The sequence below is a fragment of the Eumetopias jubatus genome, unplaced genomic scaffold (assembly GCF_037043125.1).
Source record: "Eumetopias jubatus isolate StellerSeaLion01/CBP00866 unplaced genomic scaffold, mEumJub1_p1.0 scaffold_10, whole genome shotgun sequence".
NCBI lineage: Eukaryota > Metazoa > Chordata > Mammalia > Carnivora > Otariidae > Eumetopias > Eumetopias jubatus.
Window position 1 is genome coordinate 27,335,703 of NW_028274816.1, and position 23,535 is coordinate 27,359,237.

Sequence of the window (23,535 nt, forward strand, 5' to 3'; positions counted from 1 at the left end):
TGTGAATCTTGTTAGAGATGGTTTGATATGCCTTCCCAGGAGACTGGTATTGGCAGGGATCCCCAGTTCCTTTGTACAGATGGTTTAATCCAACTCATCCAGTCAAGATGGCACTGTAAATTTATATCTAAACACATAGCAGTAATACACAAAAAGATAAAATTCTAAAAACATAGTCATACACTCCCCCTCCTTCCCCACACATGAAACGACAAACATCCCTGTAATGAGAAATGGAGCAGGAACACAAAGAGGAGAGCAAGGCTGAAGCTGCTGGTCTCTGAGTCTGGAAGCAGGAAGAAGCAGCTGGAAATCTGGGGCAACAGAGCTATAAAGTTCTCCACGTGAAGCATGGGATTAGAGTTTGTACACTGCTTGAACCCAGGGGCTGGAAAAGTAGGCTAAAAAAAGTTGCTTCCAACCCTGTCCTGGGGCTACAACTTATTATAAAGATGCTTATCTAGACAGAAAGAACCTCGCATCCTGGACCTAAGCTGAGTGACTGCTCTAAGATTTGATTCTAGCCTGGGAGAGCCAGAGGACCTGCGGGGGTGCTAGATGGGGAGGCAAAAGTAAAATATAAGAGAAAAGATGAATTTATACACTAAAATTTAGAAACGTGAGGAAAACTAACGAGAAAAAAGAACCATTAAAAATCAAAGAAAAATTTACCCCAGAAGAAATGAAAATAACAGAGTAATTAGAAAGTGTCTTTAATATAAATAGGTCAAGGACCCTCAGAGAGATAAAGAAACATGAAATCCATTAAAGAAAAGAAAATGAAGTTATGAGAGGTGCCTGGCTGGCTCAGTCAGCAGAACGTGTGACTCTTGATCTCAGGGTCGTGAGTTCAAGCCCTGTCCTGGTGTGGAGCCTACTTAAAAAAAAAAAAAAAGAAAGAAAGAAAGTGAAGTTATGAAAGGAGAAAGAAACAGGAAAATGTCAGTATGGAAAGTACTAAAAATTCTGGCAGTGAAAAATAGTGTCATTCAAATTTGAAACAATAGAACTCTATCCTGGACACAGAGAATCCATGAATTGGAAGCTGACATTGGGGACTCCATCCAGAAGGCATCATGGACGTGGAGGACAGATTGAGAGGCTTTAGCGTGCATCTAAGAGGATTTCCAGATACGACTCAAGAAAATGGCAAAGAATATTTGAAGAGAGAATGGCTGAGAATTCCAGAACTGAAGAAATAGCATGAATACCAAACAATAAAGAGATATCTAGGCATAATATAGTGAAACAGCAGGCAAGAATAAAGAGAAAATATTAAAAACTACCAGAGAAAGCAAGAATTCAAAGGAATGACGATTAGACTGATGTACATCTCATCAAGGATAGACGCCAGAAGATGATAGGTTATCTTAGGGAAGCTAGAACTCTCCACCCACTATCATTCAAGGATGAGGTGAAATAAAGGTATTTCTGGACATACTAAAGCAGTTTTATCCCCTACAGACCTTTGCTAAAAGATCTACTAAAGGTATGCTTCATTAAGAAGAAAAGCCCAGGGAAAGAATTAGGTTGCTAGCACCATCATAAGCACAGAAACAGACACATAATGTTGATAAGTTTAATTAACTGTAGGACAGTATGTCAGGATGCTTTCTGCTATAAGTAACAGAATAACCCACAGTGACTTAAACTCTTAAAAAAAATAGTTAATTCATTTATATTGAGAAATATGGAGGTAGGGAATTCCAGGGTTGGGGCATTGGTCCCTGGATCATTCCATCTTCCTGCTCTGCCATCCTCAGGGTGTAAGATATCTCTCCTCATGGTTTTGAGATGACTGATGCAGCTCCAGGCATCATATCATAACATCCCAAGCAGGAAGGCAAGGAGATGCTAGCCGAAAGGAAGCTTTTGAATGTGTCTCTTTTTCAGGAAGGAGACTCTTTCCAAGAAAGCCCCTGTAGAGTAGACGTCTCCTTCTGTCTTCATTGGCCCAAGCTGGTCCATCCTTAGACCAATTCCAGATGAAAGGGAGCAGGTTCACTGTGGTTGGCTTGCACCAGCAGGCTCGCCTCCTCTCCTGGGACTGGCTCCTTTGTTGCCTGAGCAAAATCAGGATTCTGTTGGCAAGGAAAAAGGGAAGTAGCTGCTGATAGGCAATCAGCAGTGCCTGCCACAGATGGCAAAACACACAAAAATCCAGTGTCTGATTTGTCTTTTAATTAAAGAAAAAAAAGGAAAACAAATTGTTGACCACAGTGTCAGGGAAGAATAAGGTTAGAATGAAGTAGGGAATTTCATTGTTAAATGTACACTTGCACACTTCATTAAAAAAACGTATATATGCTAACAATGTAAGATAACCACTTAAAAAAAGAGAAGTATAATTTCCAAGCCAGGAGGAAAAATAATGGTGGGATCAGGGTTTGCATAGTCTATCAATCCAACAGAAGTCAGGGAAAGCAAAAAGAACTAAAGAAATAGTGAAGAGAAAACACAAAGTGAAGTAGTAACAGAAGTTCAAATGCATAAATATGGTGGATTACATTCAAGTTTTAAAAAAAAACCTAGGGGCACCTGGGTGGCTCAGTCGGTTAAGCATCTGCCTTTGGCCCAGGTCGTGTTCCCGAGGTCCCTGGATTGAGCCCTGCATTGGGCTCCCTGCTTAGCGGGGAGCCTGCTTCTCCCTCTCCCTCTGTCTGCCACTCCCCTTGCTTGTGCTCTCATTCTCTCTCTCTCTCTCTCTCTGTCAATAAATAAAATCTTAAAAAAAAACTATCATATCAGATAAAAAGCAAATAAATGTTCTGGAGCATGGAGAGACCTGTCAGTGAGAGTCAAAAGACTTACTAGGAACGGCTCTGGCCATTGTCACCAGCAGGTTCTGTTCTTTAAATGACTTTCTGTTCCTTGTGTCATCTTTCCTCCTCTCTCCCCAGCTGTTTCTGTCTGGCCTCATCGGCGTCGCTATTTGGATAACGGTGTTTTTCTAGACTTTGCTTCCTGCCCTAGCATGGATGTGAATGGCGAACTCCTGGACTTTTCCCCTACAAGAACCAAGAAGTGAGACCCCTTGAGTGTGGAGCAGGGCTCGGCCAGAGTGGAGCAGGGAGTCGATCGGAAGGAGCCCCATATCCCGATGCTCCTCCTGCCCCACCCTCTCCCATCCCTCAGAGCCTGGCATTCCTCCCCTTGGAGCCTACCTCTTAAGGTGCAACATGGATCCTCTCATAGTGAAGACTGAGGGGTTATTTTTCTAGGACCTAATTGGAAGTTAGCCAGAGTGATGACCATAGGCTTGAGGAAATTTGTTCACTTTTGCTCTCTGGTTTCCTGACTGCTAACCCCGAGCAGCAGCTGCAGAAGTACCAGAGCTGAGGGCTCAGAGCGGATGTGAAGTGAAGGAAGGGAGGCACTGGAGAGACAGGCTGCCTGAGGGTGTATCACTGGGGCTCCAGGAGGGTCTGAGTCACTAGGAGAACTATGATGGGGCTGTGCCAGGGGCTGGTGCCAAGATGTTGGAATGAGATGACTTGACTTAGCCAAACATGCAGAGGTGAAGCAACCCGTTCTCAGGCACGTCAAGGGCATGCCTCACTGGGTTTGAGTTGTGTGTGAGGGCGGGAGTATCAGGCCTCTTCCTCAAGATAATGACTGGCACCCCCAGGGCACCTTCTGCCGGGATAGGCTGTTGCCACACCCAGGAGGCAGGGAGTTTGCTCGGTTGCTAGGTTGGCAGGTATCTGGGGGCATAGAGAACCCTTCAATTGTCACACCCCAGTTAGTGGGAAGAACCTCTGCGGTAGCCAGTGGGTGCTCGTGACAGGAGCACTGGCCTTGGAGCCATCAGACCTGGAGTGGCATTAAAGCTCTGTCACTTACTGCTTGGCTGACCTCGTTCAGTTAGTCTTGGGGTTTCTGTGAATACTAAGTGAGAGGCTATGACCCAGAATGCTCAGAAACTCATATAACATCATGCAATATGAGTAATCTGTGGTTTGATGCCTTTACATTAAGGCTCTGGGACACAACCTCAGGCTGTGTGTCAGTGGGTGGAAAGAGGGTACTTTGTCAGCATCTTGCTGGGTTTTTTTTTTTCCTTCTCCCCACCCCTTCCAGATTCAAGCCTCCCCTTCCCCCCATCCTCCGAGCCTTATTTTGACATTTCTTTTCTCTGCCTGCCAAGAAGATTGTGTTCAGCTGCACTGGTCTGAGGCTGTGCTATCCTGTGTTTCATTAGGTTAATTCGATGGTTTGTCTCCTGGGAACTGACCAGGGAAAGGCTCTAAAACTGCCCTACCCTCCAAAAGCCAGTCTCCCCGACCCTGTTCTCTTTGCTGCTTGATCCGATATGCCTGCTTTTCCTCTCCTCTATCTGCAAGCTAAAGGCCCCCTTTAGCTTCCATTAGTTGCTCAAGCATGCATCCCTTGATTGGTAGAAGGCTCTAGGGGAGGGAGACCATCCATTATTTAAAGCCCTTGCTGCCCCTGACCTTCTGGATTATGTTCGCCAGTTCCTCTGTTCCGCCTCAGCGTCTCAAGCTCGGCCAGCCATTCAGGGGATATGTATTGTTGAGTGGTCTCACCAAATTTGCTAAATTTGTGACCACAAACCAGTCAGAAGATCCAGCATTGCTCTGCCACCTACTAAATTTTCCATGTGACTTCTCTTGTCTTTTAGAGGACTGTTTCACACTGTTCTCTGTCAATGTCCAACCCCAACAATAAATCACTCCCTGTGTCTGTGCCCCATGCTCTGCTTTGCCTCCTTTTTCTCAGGTAGACCCTCCCCATGTAGGCGTGGGTTCCATCCCTTCTTACTACTCAAGGATTTTGCTTCTTGACTGTCCTCTCTTTTTCCTGCAGCATTAACCTTTCACTCTACCAGCATACAGACATTCTGCAGTATCTCCCAACTTAACTCCCCATTCTACTTTGTCCCATTCCTTTTATTTTTGGGTAACACCTTTACTGAGTTATAATTCACATAACATACAGTTCACCCATTTCAAGTGTACAGTTCAGTGGGTTTTAGTCTATTCACATGGTTACGCAACCATCACCACAATTTTAGAAGATTTCATCACCTAGAAGGCAGTGCCAAACCCATTAGCATTCACTCCCTATCTCCCCCCAACTCCCCACCCTAGGCAACCACTATCTGCTTTATGAATTTGCCTAATCTGGAAATTTTATATCTCATATATTCTTTAAAGAATGAAAATTTAAAATACTGTTTCCACCAACTAGATTAAGGAGTAATGAAATGCATTACCCAGTACTTCTGAAGCCTCTGTAGGCCCCTCCCTGATCTTATCTACCTTCCTATCCCTCCAGAGGAATTTCCTGAATTTATATCATTTCTTTGATTTTCTGTATTGTTTTATCTTCTATATATGGAGGCATACACTTAGCTTTGCATACTTTCTAACTTTTAGTGAACTCCTACTATTGACATTCATTCAGGACTTATTCTTCTTGCTCAACATAATAGTTTTTCGGACACATTCATCCCTACTGATGTCTGAAACTAGAGTTCATTCATTTTTTTCTGTTTGCAGTTTTCAGCTCTTACCCAGTGGTGTCTTGACCATCCTTGTTACGTCTCTTGGTGCATATGTCCCTATGTATATGGTAGTAGAAATACTAGAGTTGATTACACACCTATCAGAAAGGCCTAAAATTTAAAAAATAGAAAATTTCAAGGACATGGAACAAATGGAACTCTTGTACATTACTGGTGGAAATGTAAAATGCTCCAACCACTTTGGAAAACTATTTGATAATTTCTAGTAAAGTTTAGCCTACACCTACCCAATAATTCCACTCCCAGGTATTTACCCAAGAAAAATAAGAGTAAGTGTCCGTAAAAAGACTTATACAAGAAGTTCAGGGCAGTTTCATTCATAACAACTCCAAATTGGAAGCAACTCAAATGGGCAGAAGGCTACAGACACGTACAGTACAGACGAGTCTCCAAAACATTGCACTGAGCAAAAGAAGCCAGATACACAAGAGTACATAATATGTGTTTATATGAATTTCAAGAGCAAGTAAATGTAACGTACGGTGAGAGAACTCAGAAGAGTGGTGGACTGCTGGGTATTGATTAGAAAGTAACACAAGGGGGCGCCTGGCTGGCTCAGTCGTTAAGCGTCTGCCTTCGGCTCAGGTCATGATCCCAGGGTCCTGGGATCAAGCCCCGCATCAGGCTCCCTGCTCGGCGGGAAGCCTGCTTCTCCCTCTCCCGCTCCCCCTGCTTGTGTTCCCTCTCTTGCTGTGTCTCTCTCTGTCAAATAAATAAATAAAATCTTAAAAAAAAAAAAAAAGAAAGAAAAAGAAAGTAACACAAGGGGAAGAACCCGGAAGAGCCCCGGGGCAAGGACTGGGACTCTCTCGCTGGCTCCGTGGGCAATCTTAGGACACAGATTTTCCCTATCACTATGAAAAAAATTGAAACAGGCTCCACACCCAGCACAGAGCCCAACATGGGGCTTGAACTCACAACCCTGAAATCAAGGCCTGAGCCAAGATCAAGAATCAGATGCTCAACCAACTGAGCCACCCAGGTACCCCACAAGAGACTCACTTTAAATTAGAAGACACAAATAGGTTGAAATAAAAAGGATGGAAAAAAGATATTTCACCCTAATAATTACAAAATAAGAGCTGGGAAGGCTATACTAATATTAGACAAAAAAAGACTTTAAGGACCAACAATCGTTACAAGACACAAAGAACATTATATATTAATAAAGTGGTCGACCCATTTAGAAGATATAAAAATTATAGGCATTTATGCGCTAACCACAGAGCCCTCAAAATATATGAAGCAAAAACTAACATAATGGAAGGGAAAAATAGATAGTTCTACAGTAATACTTGGAGACTTCAATACTCCGCTTTTAATAATGGCTAGAACAACTAGACAGGAGATCAGTAAAGAAACAGAGGACTTGAATAACATTATAAACCACCTAAACCTATGAAAAATATATAGAACATCCACTCAACAACAGCAGAATACACATTCTTCGCAAGTACACATTTTTCAGAATAGATCATACGTTAGGCCACAAAACAAGTCTCAATACATTTTAAATGATTGAAATCATACAAAGTATCTTATCTAACTAGATGTAGAACGAATCTAGAAGTTATAAAAAAAGGAAAACTGGAAAATTCATAAATACTTGGAAATTAAACAACACACTCAAACAACCAATAGGTCAAAGAGAAATTACAAGTGAAATTAGAAAATACTTTGAGGCAAATGAAAATAAAAATATCTACCCAAACTTATGGAATGCAGCAAATACTATGCAAAGAGGGAAAATTATAGCTGTAAATAGTTACATTTAAAAAAAGAAGATCCTAAATCAACGACTTAAACTTTACACCCTAAGGAACTAGGAAAAGAAGACCAAGCTAAACCTAAAGTTAGTAGAAGGAAGGAAATAATAAAGATTAGAGTGAAAACAAGCAAAGGAGAAAACAAAAACAAGGGGATTGACAAGATGAAAAGTTGGTTCTTTTAAAACAACAAAATTGCCAAGGCTTCAGGCTAAACTGACAAAAAGAAAAAAGAAAAACCAGAGGATTCATATCACTAAAATCACAGATTGAAGTGGGACATTACAACCAACTATACAGAAAGTTGAAAGAATTATAAAAGTATTCAATGAACAATTGTATGCAACAAATTAGATAACATAGATGAAACGCACAAGTTCCTAGAAACACACAAACTACCAAAACTGACTCAAAATGCTGTAGGAAATATGAACATACCTATAACAAGTAAAGATAGTGAATCAGTAATCAAAATCCTCCCAAAAAAGAAAGCACCAGGACCAAACTGTCATAAACCTGAGAAGGCTAAGGGAGATGTGACAGTTAAATGTAATGTGGGATCCTGGGACAGAAAAGGGGCATTAGGGAAAAGGTACTGAAATCTGAATAAACTATGGAGTTTAATTAGCAAAAAAAAAAAAAAGTAACACAAGGGAATTAACTCTCTGTGGTGTTCAAAATGCTCTGTGTTTTCTAGTGGGTGGTTACATAGGTCAAAATTGATCAAGCTTTACATTGAAAGACCTCTGCATTTTATTACATGTGAATTAAACCCCAGTGGAAAAAAACAGATTGCCCCAAGTGGGGGTGAGATTTGGGGGAGAAATGAAACCCTATACTTAACCTGTTGTCAGGATTCACCTTAAGCTTTAAATCTGCTTAAAATTACAAGCAGCCTGAACTCACTGGATTTGTTAGTGATTCTAAATATTCAGCCTCTGAGAGAAAAACCATTCATTCCCACCCAAACCTGAGGAGGATTAATATCTTCAGAGATTAATCTCTGAAGATGTCCACACAAAGGAAGTCATAAAGTAAATTAGCCTAGGACAGCTGGGGGAGCTTTCTAGTCTCACATTCCGTTCCCACACCATGTTTTCTGTGAGAAAGATGGTTCTTAATTTTTCTTTTAAAAAAACATAAAACGCCACTGGGATATACTTATGTCTGTTTTTATTAAGTAATGCCAAATTATCTTCCAAAGCATTGTACCAATTTATTGTCTCAACAGTGGTGTGTTAGTGTTCTTTTTTTTTTCAAAAGATTTTATTTATTTATTAGCACAGTGGAGGGGAGGGACAGAGGGACAAGCAGACTCCCTGTTGAACGAGGAGCCCAATGTATAGCTCAGTCCCAGGACCCTGGGATTATGACCTGAGCCAAAGGCAGATAGATGCTTAACCAACTGAGCCACCCAGGTGCCCTGTGCAAGTGTTCTTAATACTCCATATCCTCTCCCAGCTCTTGGTACTGTTTGTTTTGTTTCTGTTTCTGTTTTTAATTTTCCCATAAAAATCCTAGAAGAGACTACAGGCACTAATGTCTATGACATTGGCCATAGCAACATTTTTCTAGATATGTCTCCTGAGGCAAGGGAAATAAAAGCAAAAATAAACTACTGGGAGGGACTACATCAAAATAAAAAGCTTCGGCACAACAAAGTTAACAATCAACAAAACTAAAAGGCAACCTGAAGAATAGGAGAAGATATTTGCAAATAACATATCCAATAAAGGGTTAGTTTCCAAAATATATAAAGAACTTACACAATTCGAAATCCAAAAAATAAATAATGGGCAGAAGACATGAACAGACATTTCTCCAAAGAAGACATCCAGATGGCCAACAGACACATGAAAAGATTACCAACATCACTCATCATCAGGGAAATGCAAATCAGAACCACGATTAAATACCACCTCACACTTGTCAGAATGGCTACAACCCAAAACACAAGAAACAACAAGTGTTAGCGAGGATGTGAGGAAAAAGGACCCCTCATGCACTGTTGGTGGGAATGCAAACTGGTGCAGCCACTGTGGGAAACAGTATGAAGATTCCTCAAAAAATTAAAAGTAGAACTACCCTATGATCCAGCAATCACATTACTAGATATTTACCCAAAGAATATAAAAACACTAATTCAAAGGGATACATGCACCCCTATGTTTATTGCAGTATTGTCTACAATAGCCAAATTATGGAAGCAGCCCAAATGTCCACTGATCGATGAATGGATAAAAAAGATGTGTGTAGGGCGCCTGGGTGGCTCAGTTGGTTAAGCAACTGCCTTCAGCTCAGGTCATGATCCTGGAGTCCCGGGATCGAGTCCCACATCAGGCTCCCTGCTCTGCGGGGAGTCTGCTTCTCCCTCTGACCCTCTTCCCTCTCGTGCTCTCTATCTCTCATTCTCTCTCTCTCTCAAATAAATAATAAAATAAAATCTTTAAAAAAAAATAAAAAATAGGGTGCCTGGGTGGCTCAGTTGGTTGGGCGACTGCCTTCGGCTCAGGTCATGATCCTGGAGTCCCAGGATCGAGTCCCACATCGGGCTTCCTGCTCGGCGGGGAGTCTGCTTCTCCCTCTGACCCTCTTCCCTCTCGTGCTTTCTATCTGTCATTCTCTCTCTCTCAAATAAATAAAATCTTTAAAAAAAAATAAAATAAAAAATAAAATAAAAAATAAAAAAGATGTGTGTATACACGATGGAATATTATTCACCCATAGAAAAGAATGCAGTCTTGCCATTTGCAACGACGTGGATGCAGCTGGAAAGTATAATGCTAAGTGAAATAAGTCAGTCAGAGAAAGACAAATACCATATGCTCTCACTCATATGTGGAATTTGAAAAACAAAACAAACTAGCAAAGGAAAAAAGGAGAGACAAACCAAAGACAGACTCTTAGCCATAGAGAACAAACAGATGGTTACCAGAGGGGAGGTGGGTGGGGGCTGGGTGAAACAGGTGATGGGGATTAAGGAGTGCACTTGTCCTGATGAACACGGGGTGATGTAGAGAATTGTTGAATCACTATTTTGTACACCTGAAACTAATATAACACCGTATGTTGACTATACTGGAATTAAAATAAAAAAAAAAAAATTCCTCCCAGAGCCCACTTTAAGACGTAAATCAGGTCATGACACAGCCCGCTTCAAAACCCTGCCGTCAGATTCATAATAAATCCTAATCCCTTCAAAGCCCCCTGTGGCTGGCGCTAAGCCCTCTGCGCCTTCCCCTCCGCCACCCTTGCCACCCTCTTCTGCTTTATGGGCCTCTTGTTCTCTATTTTAACAGGTCAGACTTGTTTCCTTCGCGTTCTCTTTGCCCGCTTTGTTTTCTCTCATGCATCCCTGTAACTTCCCTTTGTATCTGCACCTAGACCAGAAGCTCTGTGAGGACAGGGTGGGTGTGTCCTGTCCCACACTGACCCTGTGGCCCGGCACTGGCCCGTTAAGTATCAGTGGAACGCACAGACAAGTCCCCAGCAGCCAGATGGGCCCGGAAGACTGGCCTGCTTCCCTTTGTGGGTACCAGAGTGTGTGTCCTCCCTCCAGCTTTTTTATATTGGTGTGTGTATGCATGGGCTTAACATGAATGGTCAGAGCAGCTGCAAGGGAAAAATCAGAATCATGCCGTGGGCAATTGGAGGGCATGGGATTCCACTGGAGGAAGCAAGGTGCATGAAAGCACTTCACAAGGGTCAGCACTGGGTGACTTCTGGGATATCGGGGTTCATGTCTAGGGGCCTCTGATGTTTCTTAGTCTCAGCAACATTTCCTCCCTGTGTCTCTACCCTCAACACATGTTGAGCCATTCACGTTCCAGGGAACAGCTTGATCATGGGGTTCGCAAAGGAAGGGCTTTTGCTGGTTACTCCACTTCTTTGCTCTTCTCAAACACCTTGACAAAACAAGGGCTTTTCCTCTCCCCCACGAAGCAGCTGGTTACCTCAGGTGCCCCCTTCATTGAGTTAAAATCCCAAGGAGTTAGTGACTTCCCCAGTGGGGGAGACATTCCTTTGGAGCCGCCTGCGCCAGCTTCTGCCCAGTCCCCACCTTCAGAGGCCACCGTGGACTGCCCACCAGAAACCAGGTCTCCGTGGAGAGGCCCCTTGGAAAGTCACTGCTTTCTTGGGCCACTTGCCTTGTGGTTGGCTCTCCCCAGGTCACAGGACCTGTAAACCAAGTTCTTTTCCTTAGATGTTGGTGTGGAAAGGGGCAAAGGGAGAATGGGAAGAGACAGTGACCTGGCTTCCTCTTTACAGACAATAAGAGAAAGGCCATGCATGGAGTCTGGCCTTCCAAATGGGTGCAGTAAAACATCCAAAGTAAAGCACCTTGGGGCCGGTGCTGCTGGAGCCCCTGGGAATTAGAGCCAGGTACCCCGGGTTAGACATATGAGGGAAGCTTCACTCTTGACCCTGGGAAACAGCTTCCGTGTCTCCTTGTCACTCGTCCCAGAGCGCTTTGGTCATTGAAAGGACTCACGGGCCCTTTTCTGTGCCCTGGCCGGTGACAGGCTTTGGAACCAGATAGACGTGGACACAGATCTCACCTCTACTCACAAGACTGTGACCTTAGGCAAGTTCCTCTACTTCTGTGAGCGTTATTTCCCCACCCAGAATAATGTTCTCCTTATTGGAATGTGCTAGTTCCATTCCCTGGTGGCTCTGTGATTTGGCTTGGCTCCAGAAATTTGAGCTTCCACGAGTGGAGGGGGCAGCTGAGGTTCTTGAACACAGAGTCTGAGAGGCCTTCTCTGAAGCTGCCGGCAGCGGCTGGAGGACCCTGGCAGAACTGGCTGGAGCTGGGGCTTTCTGCAAGGAGCTGTGAGGCCCTGGGCCCAGGTCAGAACTGGGGCTAGCCAGATTTGGAGAAGAGCTAGTGGGGACCGGCAGGCAGCCCAGATTTAAGTGATCCCTGTGGCATGGAGTCAGGGCCCAGGGCCTCCACTCTTAGCCTTGTCCCTGACTCTTGCCCAGACTCCCTTGTACATAGAATGGATTCAGTCTCCTTTTCTCAGGGTACATCCCCAAACTACCAGCCTTTTCTCCCTGCTCTTGCCCGCCAGGACAGCACAAGGCCTCAGATTGTCTGTGCCCCCAGGGACCCTGGCATTCATCTCATCCATAACATACAGATGAAGGCAGCTGCCCAGACAGCTGTAGGTTAGGGGCGCTGAACCCAGCACCTCTGCATCCTGACGCAGTCAGGTTCTCTCCCTGGTGCCAGAGTTGGAAGGATTGTTAATGGTTCACTGAGCTAATGCCTCATCTAGAGCCCACACCCAGGAGAGGAGGGGGCAAATCCCAGGGCAGAGGCCCAGCCCTCCCCCACCAACCTGTCTCTTGCTCAGAGGAGCTTGTCACAGGTACTCAGAGGGTAGAGGGGGGAGTCATATATGCAATCTCCTGTAATCTTTCCTCTGGGCCGTTTTCAGTTTCACCTGAAATTAACCTCACATAGATGGACAAGGAACTTTCTTTTCTTTTCTTTTCTTTTTAAAGATTTTATTTATTTGACAGAGAAAGACACAGCGAGAGAGGGAACACAAGCAGGGGGAGTGGGAGAGGGAGAAGCAGGCTTCTGCCGAGCAGGGAGCCCGATGTGGGGCTCGATCCCAGGATCCTGGGATCATGACCTGAGCCGAAGGCAGACGCTTAACTACTGAGCCACCCAGGCACCCCATAGATGGACAAGGAACTTTCTAAACCTGGTTCTTCCAGTGAGTCACCATGGACTCCAGGGAAATCACTTTATGCCCTTGTTTACCTTCTCGCTAATAAGTGAGAGAGCAAGCTAATCTCTTTCTCTGCAGTCCTTGAGAGCTATCTGTGAGTGGGTAGAGGGGAAAGCCCTTTCTTTTGTCCACCCTTTGGTTAAGTGGGCGTCTCCTCTACTCCTAGCTTTGTCCCCTCTGGGGCTTGGGGGCGGGACTTGGGGGGGGGAACGTGTGTGTGTGCATGTGTGTGTGTGCAATTTATCTGCACATTACTTTTCCTCTGCAATTTCAGGGTCATGCTGCGGCAGCCTGGCGCCTGACGAGTGAGGGGGAACCTGCCAGGGGATTACTGCGAGCACGAGCTACCAGCAGGAGGATAGCAGGCCTCAGGGGAGTGGGGATGGGCAGAGCAGCCTGCCTGCGAGGCTGGGCCAGTGGCACCAAGGAGGGCTGGGCCCTGGCAGGGAGCTCGGCACACGCTAAGCTGACCCAGACGGCATTCGAAGCAGGTCCCTGCTGAGCAGCCGCTGTGCCCAGGCCCCGGAGGACCTCACAGCAGGAGCAGGAGCTCTGCGAACCCCTCTGCAACCACATTTGGGGCTGTGACCGTCTGGAGAAGGGACCAGCACCTCGAATGGGAAGCGGAAGGGCAGAACCTAGTGCAAGGAGGATCTTGGTCTCTGCAGCAGAGTTTTCGGACACCCACAGAGCTTCTTGGGTCTCTTCTCTCAGGACTGGGGCCTTGTTCCCTCCTGTGGTGGAGGGGTTGGGCCAGGAGGGCCAACTGAGGTGGGGACGACTCTCGGATGGAATCCAGGCCACTTGAAGCCCATGTGCTCTCTGCTGTGATTGGGGTTCGAGGGCTTCCCCACTGCAGGGGACGAGGGGCCGCCTCCGTGTCTGCTCATGAACCACAAGGACCCCGAATGCTCCAGACTGGACCATTTCGAGCCGCCAAAGAGGGGGCCCCCCAGAGCTGGCAGCCAGCAACCCCAAGGGACTAGAGGGCTGGGATGGACTGACCTCCCCCTCGCCAGGGCAGTGGGAGAGTCAGAGCCTCTGTGGCCCAGCTAGTGACAGAGAGACCCGATGAAGCCATAAGCCGGCACCTGAGTGGCTCAGGGACAGGGGAGCCACTGCAGCCTACTGTGCTTCCCCCTTACGTTGAGGGAGGGTGTGGTAAGGGACCCCTGCCTCTGTCCCCTCCTCAGCACGTGTCCCTATGCCCTTTGCACGTGGTGCCAGAAGAAGCAGGCTACGCTGTGGCTGGCCCTTCCGTGGGCTGGGAAAGGAGTGGCCACGGTGACACCCACCCGCCCACCAGGCTGGTGGTCTAGCCCCCTCGGGGCGCCAAACCATGAAGTGTTCCCTGCGGGTGTGGTTCCTCTCCGTGGCCTTCCTGCTGGTGTTCATCATGTCACTGCTCTTCACCTACTCCCACCACAGCATGGCCACCTTGCCCTACCTGGACTCAGGGGCCCTGGGCGGGACCCACCGGGTGAAGCTGGTGCCTGGCTATGCTGGCCTACAGCGCCTCAGCAAGGAGGGGCTCACCAGCAAGAGCTGTGCCTGCCGCCGCTGCATGGGTGACGCTGGCGCCTCTGACTGGTTTGATAGCCACTTCAACAGCAACATTTCCCCCGTGTGGACCCGAGAGAACATGGATCTGCCTCCAGATGTCCAGAGGTGGTGGATGGTGAGAGCTCCAGCCCCTCCTGCCTCCCCTTTGCTGCCCCCTCTCCAGGGGTCTGTCCCCCTGTTTGGGAGTCACTCTTCAAGCCCCCCACCCCCATCCCACCCAGCCCCAGGATTTGGGCTGCCTGTCTTCGGGCCCCCAGAGCCTTGACAAAGTATTAGGTCCATTTGACCAGAGCCATCTACTAGGGACACAGATTCTGAAAGGCAGAGCAAGCTTTGGCCTGGAAGGAGGGACAACTATTTTCTAGTGCCTATAAGGGGCCCAGCAGAGCACAGAAATGCCTAGTTGGCCAGGGAGGTCCCATAGGAGAAACAGGCCCCAAGGAGGAAGATGGTGAGAGGTCAGGACCGTTGCAGGGAGAGGGTCTGCCCTTTATAAAGGAGGCAGCCTCTCTCAGTTTCGGCAGCTGCTGCCCTTGCAGGGATGTGACCCATCACTGCTGCATCTTCTGACCCTTTAAGAGAACCTGGAAGTCCACGTTTTTTGTTTTTTGTGTTTTGTTTTGTTTGCTAACTACCCTGATTTGTAAATGTTGGCTCACAATAATTTTAAACACCAGGAGGGCCACTCCCTTGGTTTTTTTTTTTTTTTTTTTACAATTGTTGGCAAAGACTTTCTTCTGAGCTGGGGATAAGAAAACATGGTCAGTTCCTCCGAGTGATAAGGGAGATGAAGGGGAGGGGAGGACGGGACAGGGGTGTCGAAGCCTCCCCACTCTTCTGGATCCTGTCACCTTTCTGCTACTTTTAATTCCCTTTCATCCCTGTCATCTCTGGAGTGTCACTCCCCAAGCTCTACCAGGGCCATCCGGTTGCCACACGTATCAGATGGAACAGTGTCAGTCCTTAGCCCAGGGGCCCGTAGGCTGCCTGCATTCCCTACTGGGGGACTTGGGAGGCAGCGCATGGCTCCTGGTTTCCCCAGCTGGCAAGTGGGGAGGATGACGAGTCCCTCTTTTTCTCACATTCAGGGAAGCAGTAAGGATGAGCTCACGCGATCAGGCTTACCAGAACAAGTTAGAGATCCCGCTTCCTGACCCACACTGTCCAAGTCCCTAAGAATGGGGAGGTCTACAGCGCAAGGGTCACCAGGAGCCCCACAGGCCAATCCTGTGACAGCCTGGAGCCCTTGAAGGGTTCTGCCTGTTACTCATAGTCACATCCTTCATTTTGTGGGGAAAACCAAGGTTCAGATAGTGCACAGGGTTTGCCGAAGGTCATAGGTCTCTGTGGTGGCCATCTAGAGCCAGAACAGGACTCTAGGCAGAGGCAGACCCATGGATATGCCAAGCCTCCTTCTTCCCTTAGGAATAGAACTCAGGGCAGTTTAAGCACCAAGCATGTCCCTTGGCCAAGACGCAGCAGAAGCCACTCTCCTGCTCCCCACACTCACCCCCTTTTGCTGTGAACTTAGAAATTCTTGTCTCCGAGCCAAGCTTCCCTTCCACACTCAGTTTGTGTTCTTGTTCTTAGGAGCTTTTTCTTTGCTCGGAGAAGAGGCAGAGAAGCATGCCTACCCCATCTCTTTCATTTATTCTGTACCCTGAGCCGCTGCTGCTTAGTCATAACCCCCATGTTACGGCTCAGACCACAGAGCATTTTCTTTTAAGAGAGGGTGGGGGAGGGGCAGAGGGAGACTGAATCTTAGGCTCCACGCCCAGCGCAGAGCCCCACGTGGGGCTCAATCTCACAACCCTGAGATCATGACCTGAGTGGAAACCAAGAGCCAGATTCTTTTTTTTTTTTAATTTTTTTAAAGATTTTATTTATTTATTTGAGAGAGAGAGAATGAGAGATAGAGAGCACAAGAGGGAAGAGGGTCAGAGGGAGAAGCAGACTCCCCGCCGAGCAGGGAGCCCGATGTGGGACTCGATCCTGGGTCTCCAGGATCATGACCTGAACCGAAGGCAGTCGCCCAACCAACTGAGCCACCCAGGCGCCCCCAAGAGCCAGATTCTTAACTAAGCCACTCAGGCACCCCCCCCACAGAGCATATTAAAGCCCTAGTTTCTACCTTACTGATTTGTGGCCTGTGGGCCAAGTCCACTCTGTTCAATTTAAAAAAAAAATTTTTTTAAAGATTTATTTATTTATTTATTCATGAGAGACAGAGGAGGAGAGAGAGAGAGGGAGAGAGAGGGAGAGAGAGGCAGAGGGAGAAGCAGGCTCCCAAGGAGCAGGGAGCCCGATGCGGGACTCGATCCCAGGACCCTGGGATCATGACCTGAGCCGAAGGCAGACGCTTAACCATCTGAGCCACCCAGGCACCCTAAAATTTTTTTAAAAGATTTCATTTATTTATTTAGAGAGAGAAAGTGCACGAGCAGGTGGAAGGGAGGAGGGAGAAGAGGAGAGAGAATCTGGGGTAGAATCTTAAGTCTAGCACAGAACCCGGCATGGGGCTCGATCCCAGGGCCCTGAAATCATGACCTGAGCTGAAATCAAGTCGGCCACTCAACCTTCTCAGCCACCCAGGCACCCCTGTTCTGCTCAATATTTTTAAAATATTTGCAATCATTACCAACATTTAGGAGTCGGGACATTTCACGTGAAATCTATATTTTCAGCTTCTCAAAAAAAAAAAAACTGGAAAATTTTGTCCTTTTGGGCTCACAATACCACATGGCAACAGTTGGCTGATGGCTCTCGTTTTTGCTGGGGCCTCCTGTTTGCCATGGGCTCCATCTGCCACCTCACTCTGATCTTTGCTTGCCTGGTGCGTAGGCTGCCCCAGCCTCATGTCATAGTCTTTCGCGGTCACTGGTGGTGGGAAGCACAGGGAACGAGTTTCATTCCAGCCATTCTGACTTTGAAAGAATTCCTATACATCGTTGCTGCCTTCCCTCCTTCTCCCCAGGGCTCAGGGGGTGGCTCCCGATATCCCGTGGATATTGCCTCATCTGCAGCTTTTGTAACCCTGAGGCCTCCAGCTCATTCCCAGGGGCGCCCTCTGTAGGCTGGTTAGGAATGAGCCCCTGAACTTCACAGGGTTTTCCACATTAACCACACCTCAGAATGACTCTTCATGGGACTCATAGCTTCACTGAGAGGACTGAAAAGCAGGGGCCTCTGCCGGCATGACAAGCCCAAGAAGTTTCTCTGCTTTGCAGTAACCCTTGGCCCCGGAGCCCACCGCCCCCCCCCCCCCCCCCCGTCCCAGTGCATTAGAGTGCCCCTGATGAGCAGGGCACCAGTCTCAGAAAGGGACATTGCTGTTGCTGGAGAAGGGGAACATCCTCGCTGCTGAGAGAGAATTTCTCTCCCTGACTGAGACTGGAGGGTGAGGGCAGGCAGGCAGGCCAGAATCCCTCCCTGCTTGCATAATCCCCGCTCCTTCCTTCTCCCCTCGTGTCCACAGATGCTGCAGCCCCAGTTCAAGTCACACAACACCAACGAGGTGCTGGAGAAGCTGTTCCAGATAGTACCAGGCGAGAACCCATACCGTTTCCGGGACCCCCACCAGTGCCGGCGCTGCGCAGTGGTGGGGAACTCAGGCAACCTGCGGGGCTCTGGCTATGGTCCAGATGTGGATGGGCACAACTTCATCATGAGGTGAGCCCCGGAGAGCCCAAGGATGGGCCCAGCACAGGCCTCCGGAAGGAGGGACTGGCCTCCTTAGCCTTGTTGGTCAGCGGAGGAGTTGTCCGCTGCTATGAGTCTCTGATGCCAGAACCTTCTGTAAAGACTCAGGTCTCTCTCTTGTTTGTTGGGTAGATGGGGAGGCAGATTTCCCATTCTATGCTCTGCTTGAGGCCAGCACTCAGTTTCTAGCTCTGAACTCCTCCTAAAAGAGCTGAGAGTAGAGTCCTAGCTCTTTTCTGGTGAAAACTCCCCCCAGAGGTCCTTCCACCTGCCCGATCCCCTCAGTGCTGGGCCAAGAGTGAGGGCCCTACACTAGTGTCTTGATAAATAGCCACAGATGATTCCTTCTGGCAGACTCAACAGAAGACAGAGGTCCTGGGTAGGAAAAGGATTTGCTTAGTGCTTGCTCTGGGTTGCTGTCCCTTAAACAGACATCTGTGTCCAGCCTTGAGGAAAGGAGAGCGGTTGGGGGGGGGGGCATTCATTTCAAAGACAGAGCTATGAGCCGGGAGGTGAACAGGGACTAGATGGTGGACTTGTTTTTTGTTTTGTTTTGTTTTTTTAAGTAGGTTCCATAGCTAGCGTGGACCCCAACACAGGGCTTGAACTTATGACCCTGAGATTAAGACCTGAGCTGAGATCAAGAGTCGGACACTTAACTGACTGAACTACCCAGGTGCCCCTAGATGGTAGACTTACAACTTGAACATGGGCTGCTCATTCTGCTCCTGAACCAGTGTTTTCTGACTTCCTCCCTGAATTGGGGACAGGAAATGCCAGTGGGGATCCTTCCATCCCACTCCTTGGTGGAAGAAAGGCCTTAAGAGTGAAGAGAGAAGGGCCTTAAGAGAGAAGATGCTGAAAACGCCCAGTTTTCACTAAGCATCTCTTAGGATCAGCATTGCAGAAAGACCAGGTTCCCCAGGAGGCAGAAGGAAGGGCTTTGTCTTAGAAACTGTTGCTGTTTCCATGGCAACACCAAGGCAGCAGTATGTCTCTGAGGCTTTCACCGTTCCTTGCAAAACCTTTCTCATGTTGAGAATGGTGGGGGTGGGGAGAGAGGAGGGAGGCTAGGCCTCATCCAGGAACCCAGAGCCACCTGAGCTTCTTCCCATCCTCCCATTGCTGGCACTCTGAATGTAAGGGAGGCAAGCTGGTTGCTGGCGAGGGAGCTCTCTCCACCCAGACACAGCGGCTGTGAGTGGGGAATGAGAAGTCCATCAATTCTGTCCAGCCCTGGGACATTTGGGAAGCCCAAGGAAGTGCTGTGGAGTGCCTGAAGCTCCTGCTGGCCCTGCCACCTGTACCAAGTGGGTGCTTTCATTGTGCATGTTGGTCGGTGCTGGTTGGGAAGCTCCAGAGTGGAAGCAGACAAAAAGGCTGGGCTTCTATGACACCCGGGTGGTCCCTGGTCAGGCCAGGCTGCAGAGAGGAATTTACAGAGGTTCCCTTACCCGGACCAGGTTCGGAGATGTGTGTTTTGGAGTGGACCCCAGAATTGCTTTGTGGAAGGGCTGACCCAGATTGAATTGGCTTTTTGCTGATCTATACAAAGAGCTAGATGGCAGTGGAGGTGATTCTTTGCTGATAGGCGTGTCTTGGTTTTGGATCCAGTGGGGAGGCCTCCCTGCTCCCTGGAAGCAGGACCAATATAAGCTGGGTTATAGTGAAATGATGGCTCTACCCGTATTTCCCTACGCCACTCCCCAGCTGCCTCCTCCTCCTATGTGTTTTCTGAGCCCTGCTGGCAACTCCAAATGGAGTTGGACTGGTCCTGCCTCGGCCAGCCAGCAGATAGATCCACAACTCCTAAAACAAGCACCTGGCAGATTGTAGACTCACTGTAAATACATGAATGAATGGAAGAGACTAGGTGACCAGATACCAAACCCGAAGCACGAATCCACATCCACCCCTCCCGTGCCTCTGCCCTCAGGTGCTTCTTTGGCGGGTAGAGGCAACCAGGAACAGATAGAATCCTAGAATGCTTTTCTCCTGAATCATGGAGATATAGTTCATCCTCCATCCTGCTCTGGCCCTGGCTTTCAGGGCTTGGCTTCTCCAGAATGAATCAGAGCCTCAACACAAAATCCTGTCCTCAAAAGCATGCCCTGTGCCTACCCTCTACGTTGGAGGTTCTGAAACATCTTTTTGGACCTCTTTCTCCATTCATTCCCAGACTTTTGAAAGCTGGTGCCTGCCCAGCAAGTGGTAGGGACCTGAGGGAGGTGGAGGCAGTGATTGTGCCTGACAGGTCTAAGAAGGGACTTTGTCAGAACTGTGGCTGCAGATGCAGGGGAAAAGGCAGATGGGGACAGGTAGGTGTCTTCAGGGGCCAACCTGGGGCACCTGTAGCCCTTTGATCTGTGGGAACAGTTTGGCCTCTCCATGTAAGGTGACATGAGGTTTGTTTCTTAGGTACTCACCAAAGTGAACCTTGACCCCAAGTCCTGCCCAGTCCAGGCCCCAGCCAACTTGAGTGTCACCCACCCAAGTCTTCTGCCTCCTGCTACCCCCTTACGTACCCCAGGCAGCTGAGAAACACTGTCCCTGTTAAGGCTTTCTCTCCAAACTGCTCTGTTCCTCAAAGACCCCAGGGCTGATGTGGCAGAATACAGATCCACACTGTAGCTATGGTGACCTCAGGACACACTAGGCTGTGTGCACAGCTATAAAAGCCCCAGCCAATGGTTATTACTACATGGGAAAAGATACTTCTAGGCTCTTCTAAGAGACAGTATCTCTGAACTCTAAAGACCAGGAGAACAGAGGGGCACCCAGACAGGAGGTAAAGGGGCAGTTAACCTAAAGAAATGGAGGTCAGAGGACAGTTGGTCCTATAGGGAAGATTCTAGGCTTCTGCTTGAACCAGACCAGAACAGAAGTGGCCAAGAACAAAGATTCACCCTCTAGTTCCAAATCAGGCCACTCTCAGGCTTTATGGCTTCCCAGCCCCAAACAGTCTCCAGTCCCTGAAGGAAAGGGAAGCAGAGAGGTAGGAGATCAGCAATATGACCAGTAGTGGTGGGGCATCCTGAACATGCTCTCACTGCGTCGTGCCATCAATGGGCACCCCAGGAGGTCTTCACCAAGCCCAGCTAGTGGTGCCAGCCACTGTAAGGACACGTAATGTTCATACTGGTTTCACAGAATAGGCATAAAAAGCAGAGAAAACACATGGAGACTTTGCTCCCTCTCTCCGAGGTCCCTTTGTCCCCATTGGAAGGCAAGGTTATGGTCACCTCCCTGGGTAGTCATGATTCTGCAAGGTGGTCCACACAAGACAGGAATGTTCTCATAAATAGTCACAGCAGAAGAGACCGACACGTTTATGTTCAAAGCTGGATCACCTGCTTTAAAGATGTTCACCAAAAGAGGGAGCCTTGATTTTATTGATCCTATGTTTTGCACCAGTTGAAAGGAAGTAGAAGGCTTTTCAGCTTGTTATGCTCAGGAGGGTAGCAAGCCCGCTCTAGGTTTCTGAGTTCTGCCATGGCAGCACGGGAGAGACAGAGCCACACTGCACATCACCAGGGGACAGCCGAGGTGGGTGCTGTCAGAACTTGGAGCATCCCTCTTGGCCTTGGAACAGAAAGGTAGATAAGAAACTGAAGTACAGGGACAGAGGGGCTGGGGCTGGTGGCGTAGAGGCTGCCGTCTGGCCCAGGAGCTGAGGGAATGCTTCAGCTTCTTACCGTGTTTCCAGGGTCTTTTAGGAAAGAGGACAGAACAGCCAGGTAAGGTTGAAGTTGTAGAAGTCTGTTCTTTTCTTAAAAAAAAAAAAAAAAGCCTAAGAGTAATATGTGCTGGTTATTGGGGGGAAAAAACCCCCAGAAATGTATACACTGAAAGATGAAGTGTCCCTCCCCATCCATTTCCCAAGAGTAAACTTTGTTACCAATTTTAATACTCTTCCAGATTTTGTTATATTCATATACAAAAGTATGTTTTCCTTTCTTCCTTCTTCCTTTCTCTCTCTGCCTCCTTTTTCTGTTTTTACAAAAAATGGATTCACACTATGTGGTTTTAAGTTTTCCTTTTGTGTCTTGTTAATTCCCTCCTGCAGCACATAGCAGTATTCAAAAGATATACATTAAAAGGAAAGCATTGGGACAGATACCTCACACCACCTGGATTTTTTCACTGGGCTTATTTCTTACCGGCCCATGTAAATCTGCTTCATTCATTCTCGTGGCTCTGTGGTATTCCATATGTGAGTGTGCAAAAAATGTACTGACCACTTCTTTATTGTTAAATTGATTCTCCTTTTCACAACTGTAAAAAAATAATGCAGTGAATATCTTTGTGCACATGTCTTTGTAGACTTAGGCAACCATTTCTGTAGGATATCTAGAAATGGAATTGCTAGGTCAAAGTGTACGCCCATTTACATTTTTGATGGCTGGCACCAAACTGTCTTCTAAAAATCTTGCACCGGTTTCCATGGTGGCTTCTTCTCATGTCCCCCTCTTGTCCCTGCAGGATGAATCAGGCGCCAACCGTGGGCTTTGAGCAGGATGTTGGCAGCCGAACCACCCACCATTTCATGTACCCAGAGAGTGCCAAGAACCTGCCTGCCAACGTCAGCTTCGTGTTGGTGCCCTTCAAAGCCCTGGACCTACTATGGATTGCCAGCGCTTTGTCCACAGGGCAGATCCGATTGTAAGTCACTCCGCTGACTGGGAGGGGAATATGGGTGACAGGAGCATTTTGAGAGGACTCCTCCCAGGAAGTGGCTCTTAAAATTCTTTTAACAGAATGTTTTGACTAAGAGGGGCTGGTGAAGAGGGAGGCCATTGTAGGGAGGGCCCAAAATGATGGGCCAGCTGAGGCCACAGCCTGTTCAGTGTCACTTCCTGCATAGTGACAGCCAGCATACTGGTGGTAGAAAGGGGGGAAAGGTTTTGGTCTCCTTTCCAGGAGGTGGCTCCTGACTATGGGACCTCTGGCTTCTGAGAGTTTTCTTTAGAGGCAGTTGCTAGGAACCTTGGGAAATTCAATTGCCAAGTATTTTTCTTTCTTTCTTTTTTTTTTTTTAATTGAAGTATAGTTGGCTCACATATTAGTTTCATCACCAAGTATTTTTTTTAAATGTTTTATTTATTTATTCATGAGAGTCAGAGAGAGAGAGGCAGAGGCAGAGGGAGAAGCAGGCTCCCTGCCTAGCAGGGAGCCCGATGTGGGACTCGATCCCAGGACCCTGGGGTCATGACCT

The 23,535-nt window shown here is 47.6% G+C and overlaps 1 protein-coding gene across 2 annotated transcripts in view; it reads left to right on the forward strand.

Moving 5' to 3' along the window:
* The window catches only part of ST3GAL2 (ST3 beta-galactoside alpha-2,3-sialyltransferase 2), a 49,734-nt gene that overhangs the window by 20,293 nt on the left and 5,906 nt on the right, over positions 1-23,535 (forward strand). For both annotated transcript variants that reach the window (XM_028096058.2, XM_088027480.1), the window contains exons 2-4: positions 13,333-14,736; positions 18,097-18,290; positions 22,803-22,982. In XM_028096058.2, the coding sequence (XP_027951859.1) occupies positions 14,398-14,736; positions 18,097-18,290; positions 22,803-22,982 (713 nt within the window). In that variant the 5' untranslated portion in view covers positions 13,333-14,397. The remainder of the gene's footprint in view (positions 1-13,332; positions 14,737-18,096; positions 18,291-22,802; positions 22,983-23,535) is intronic.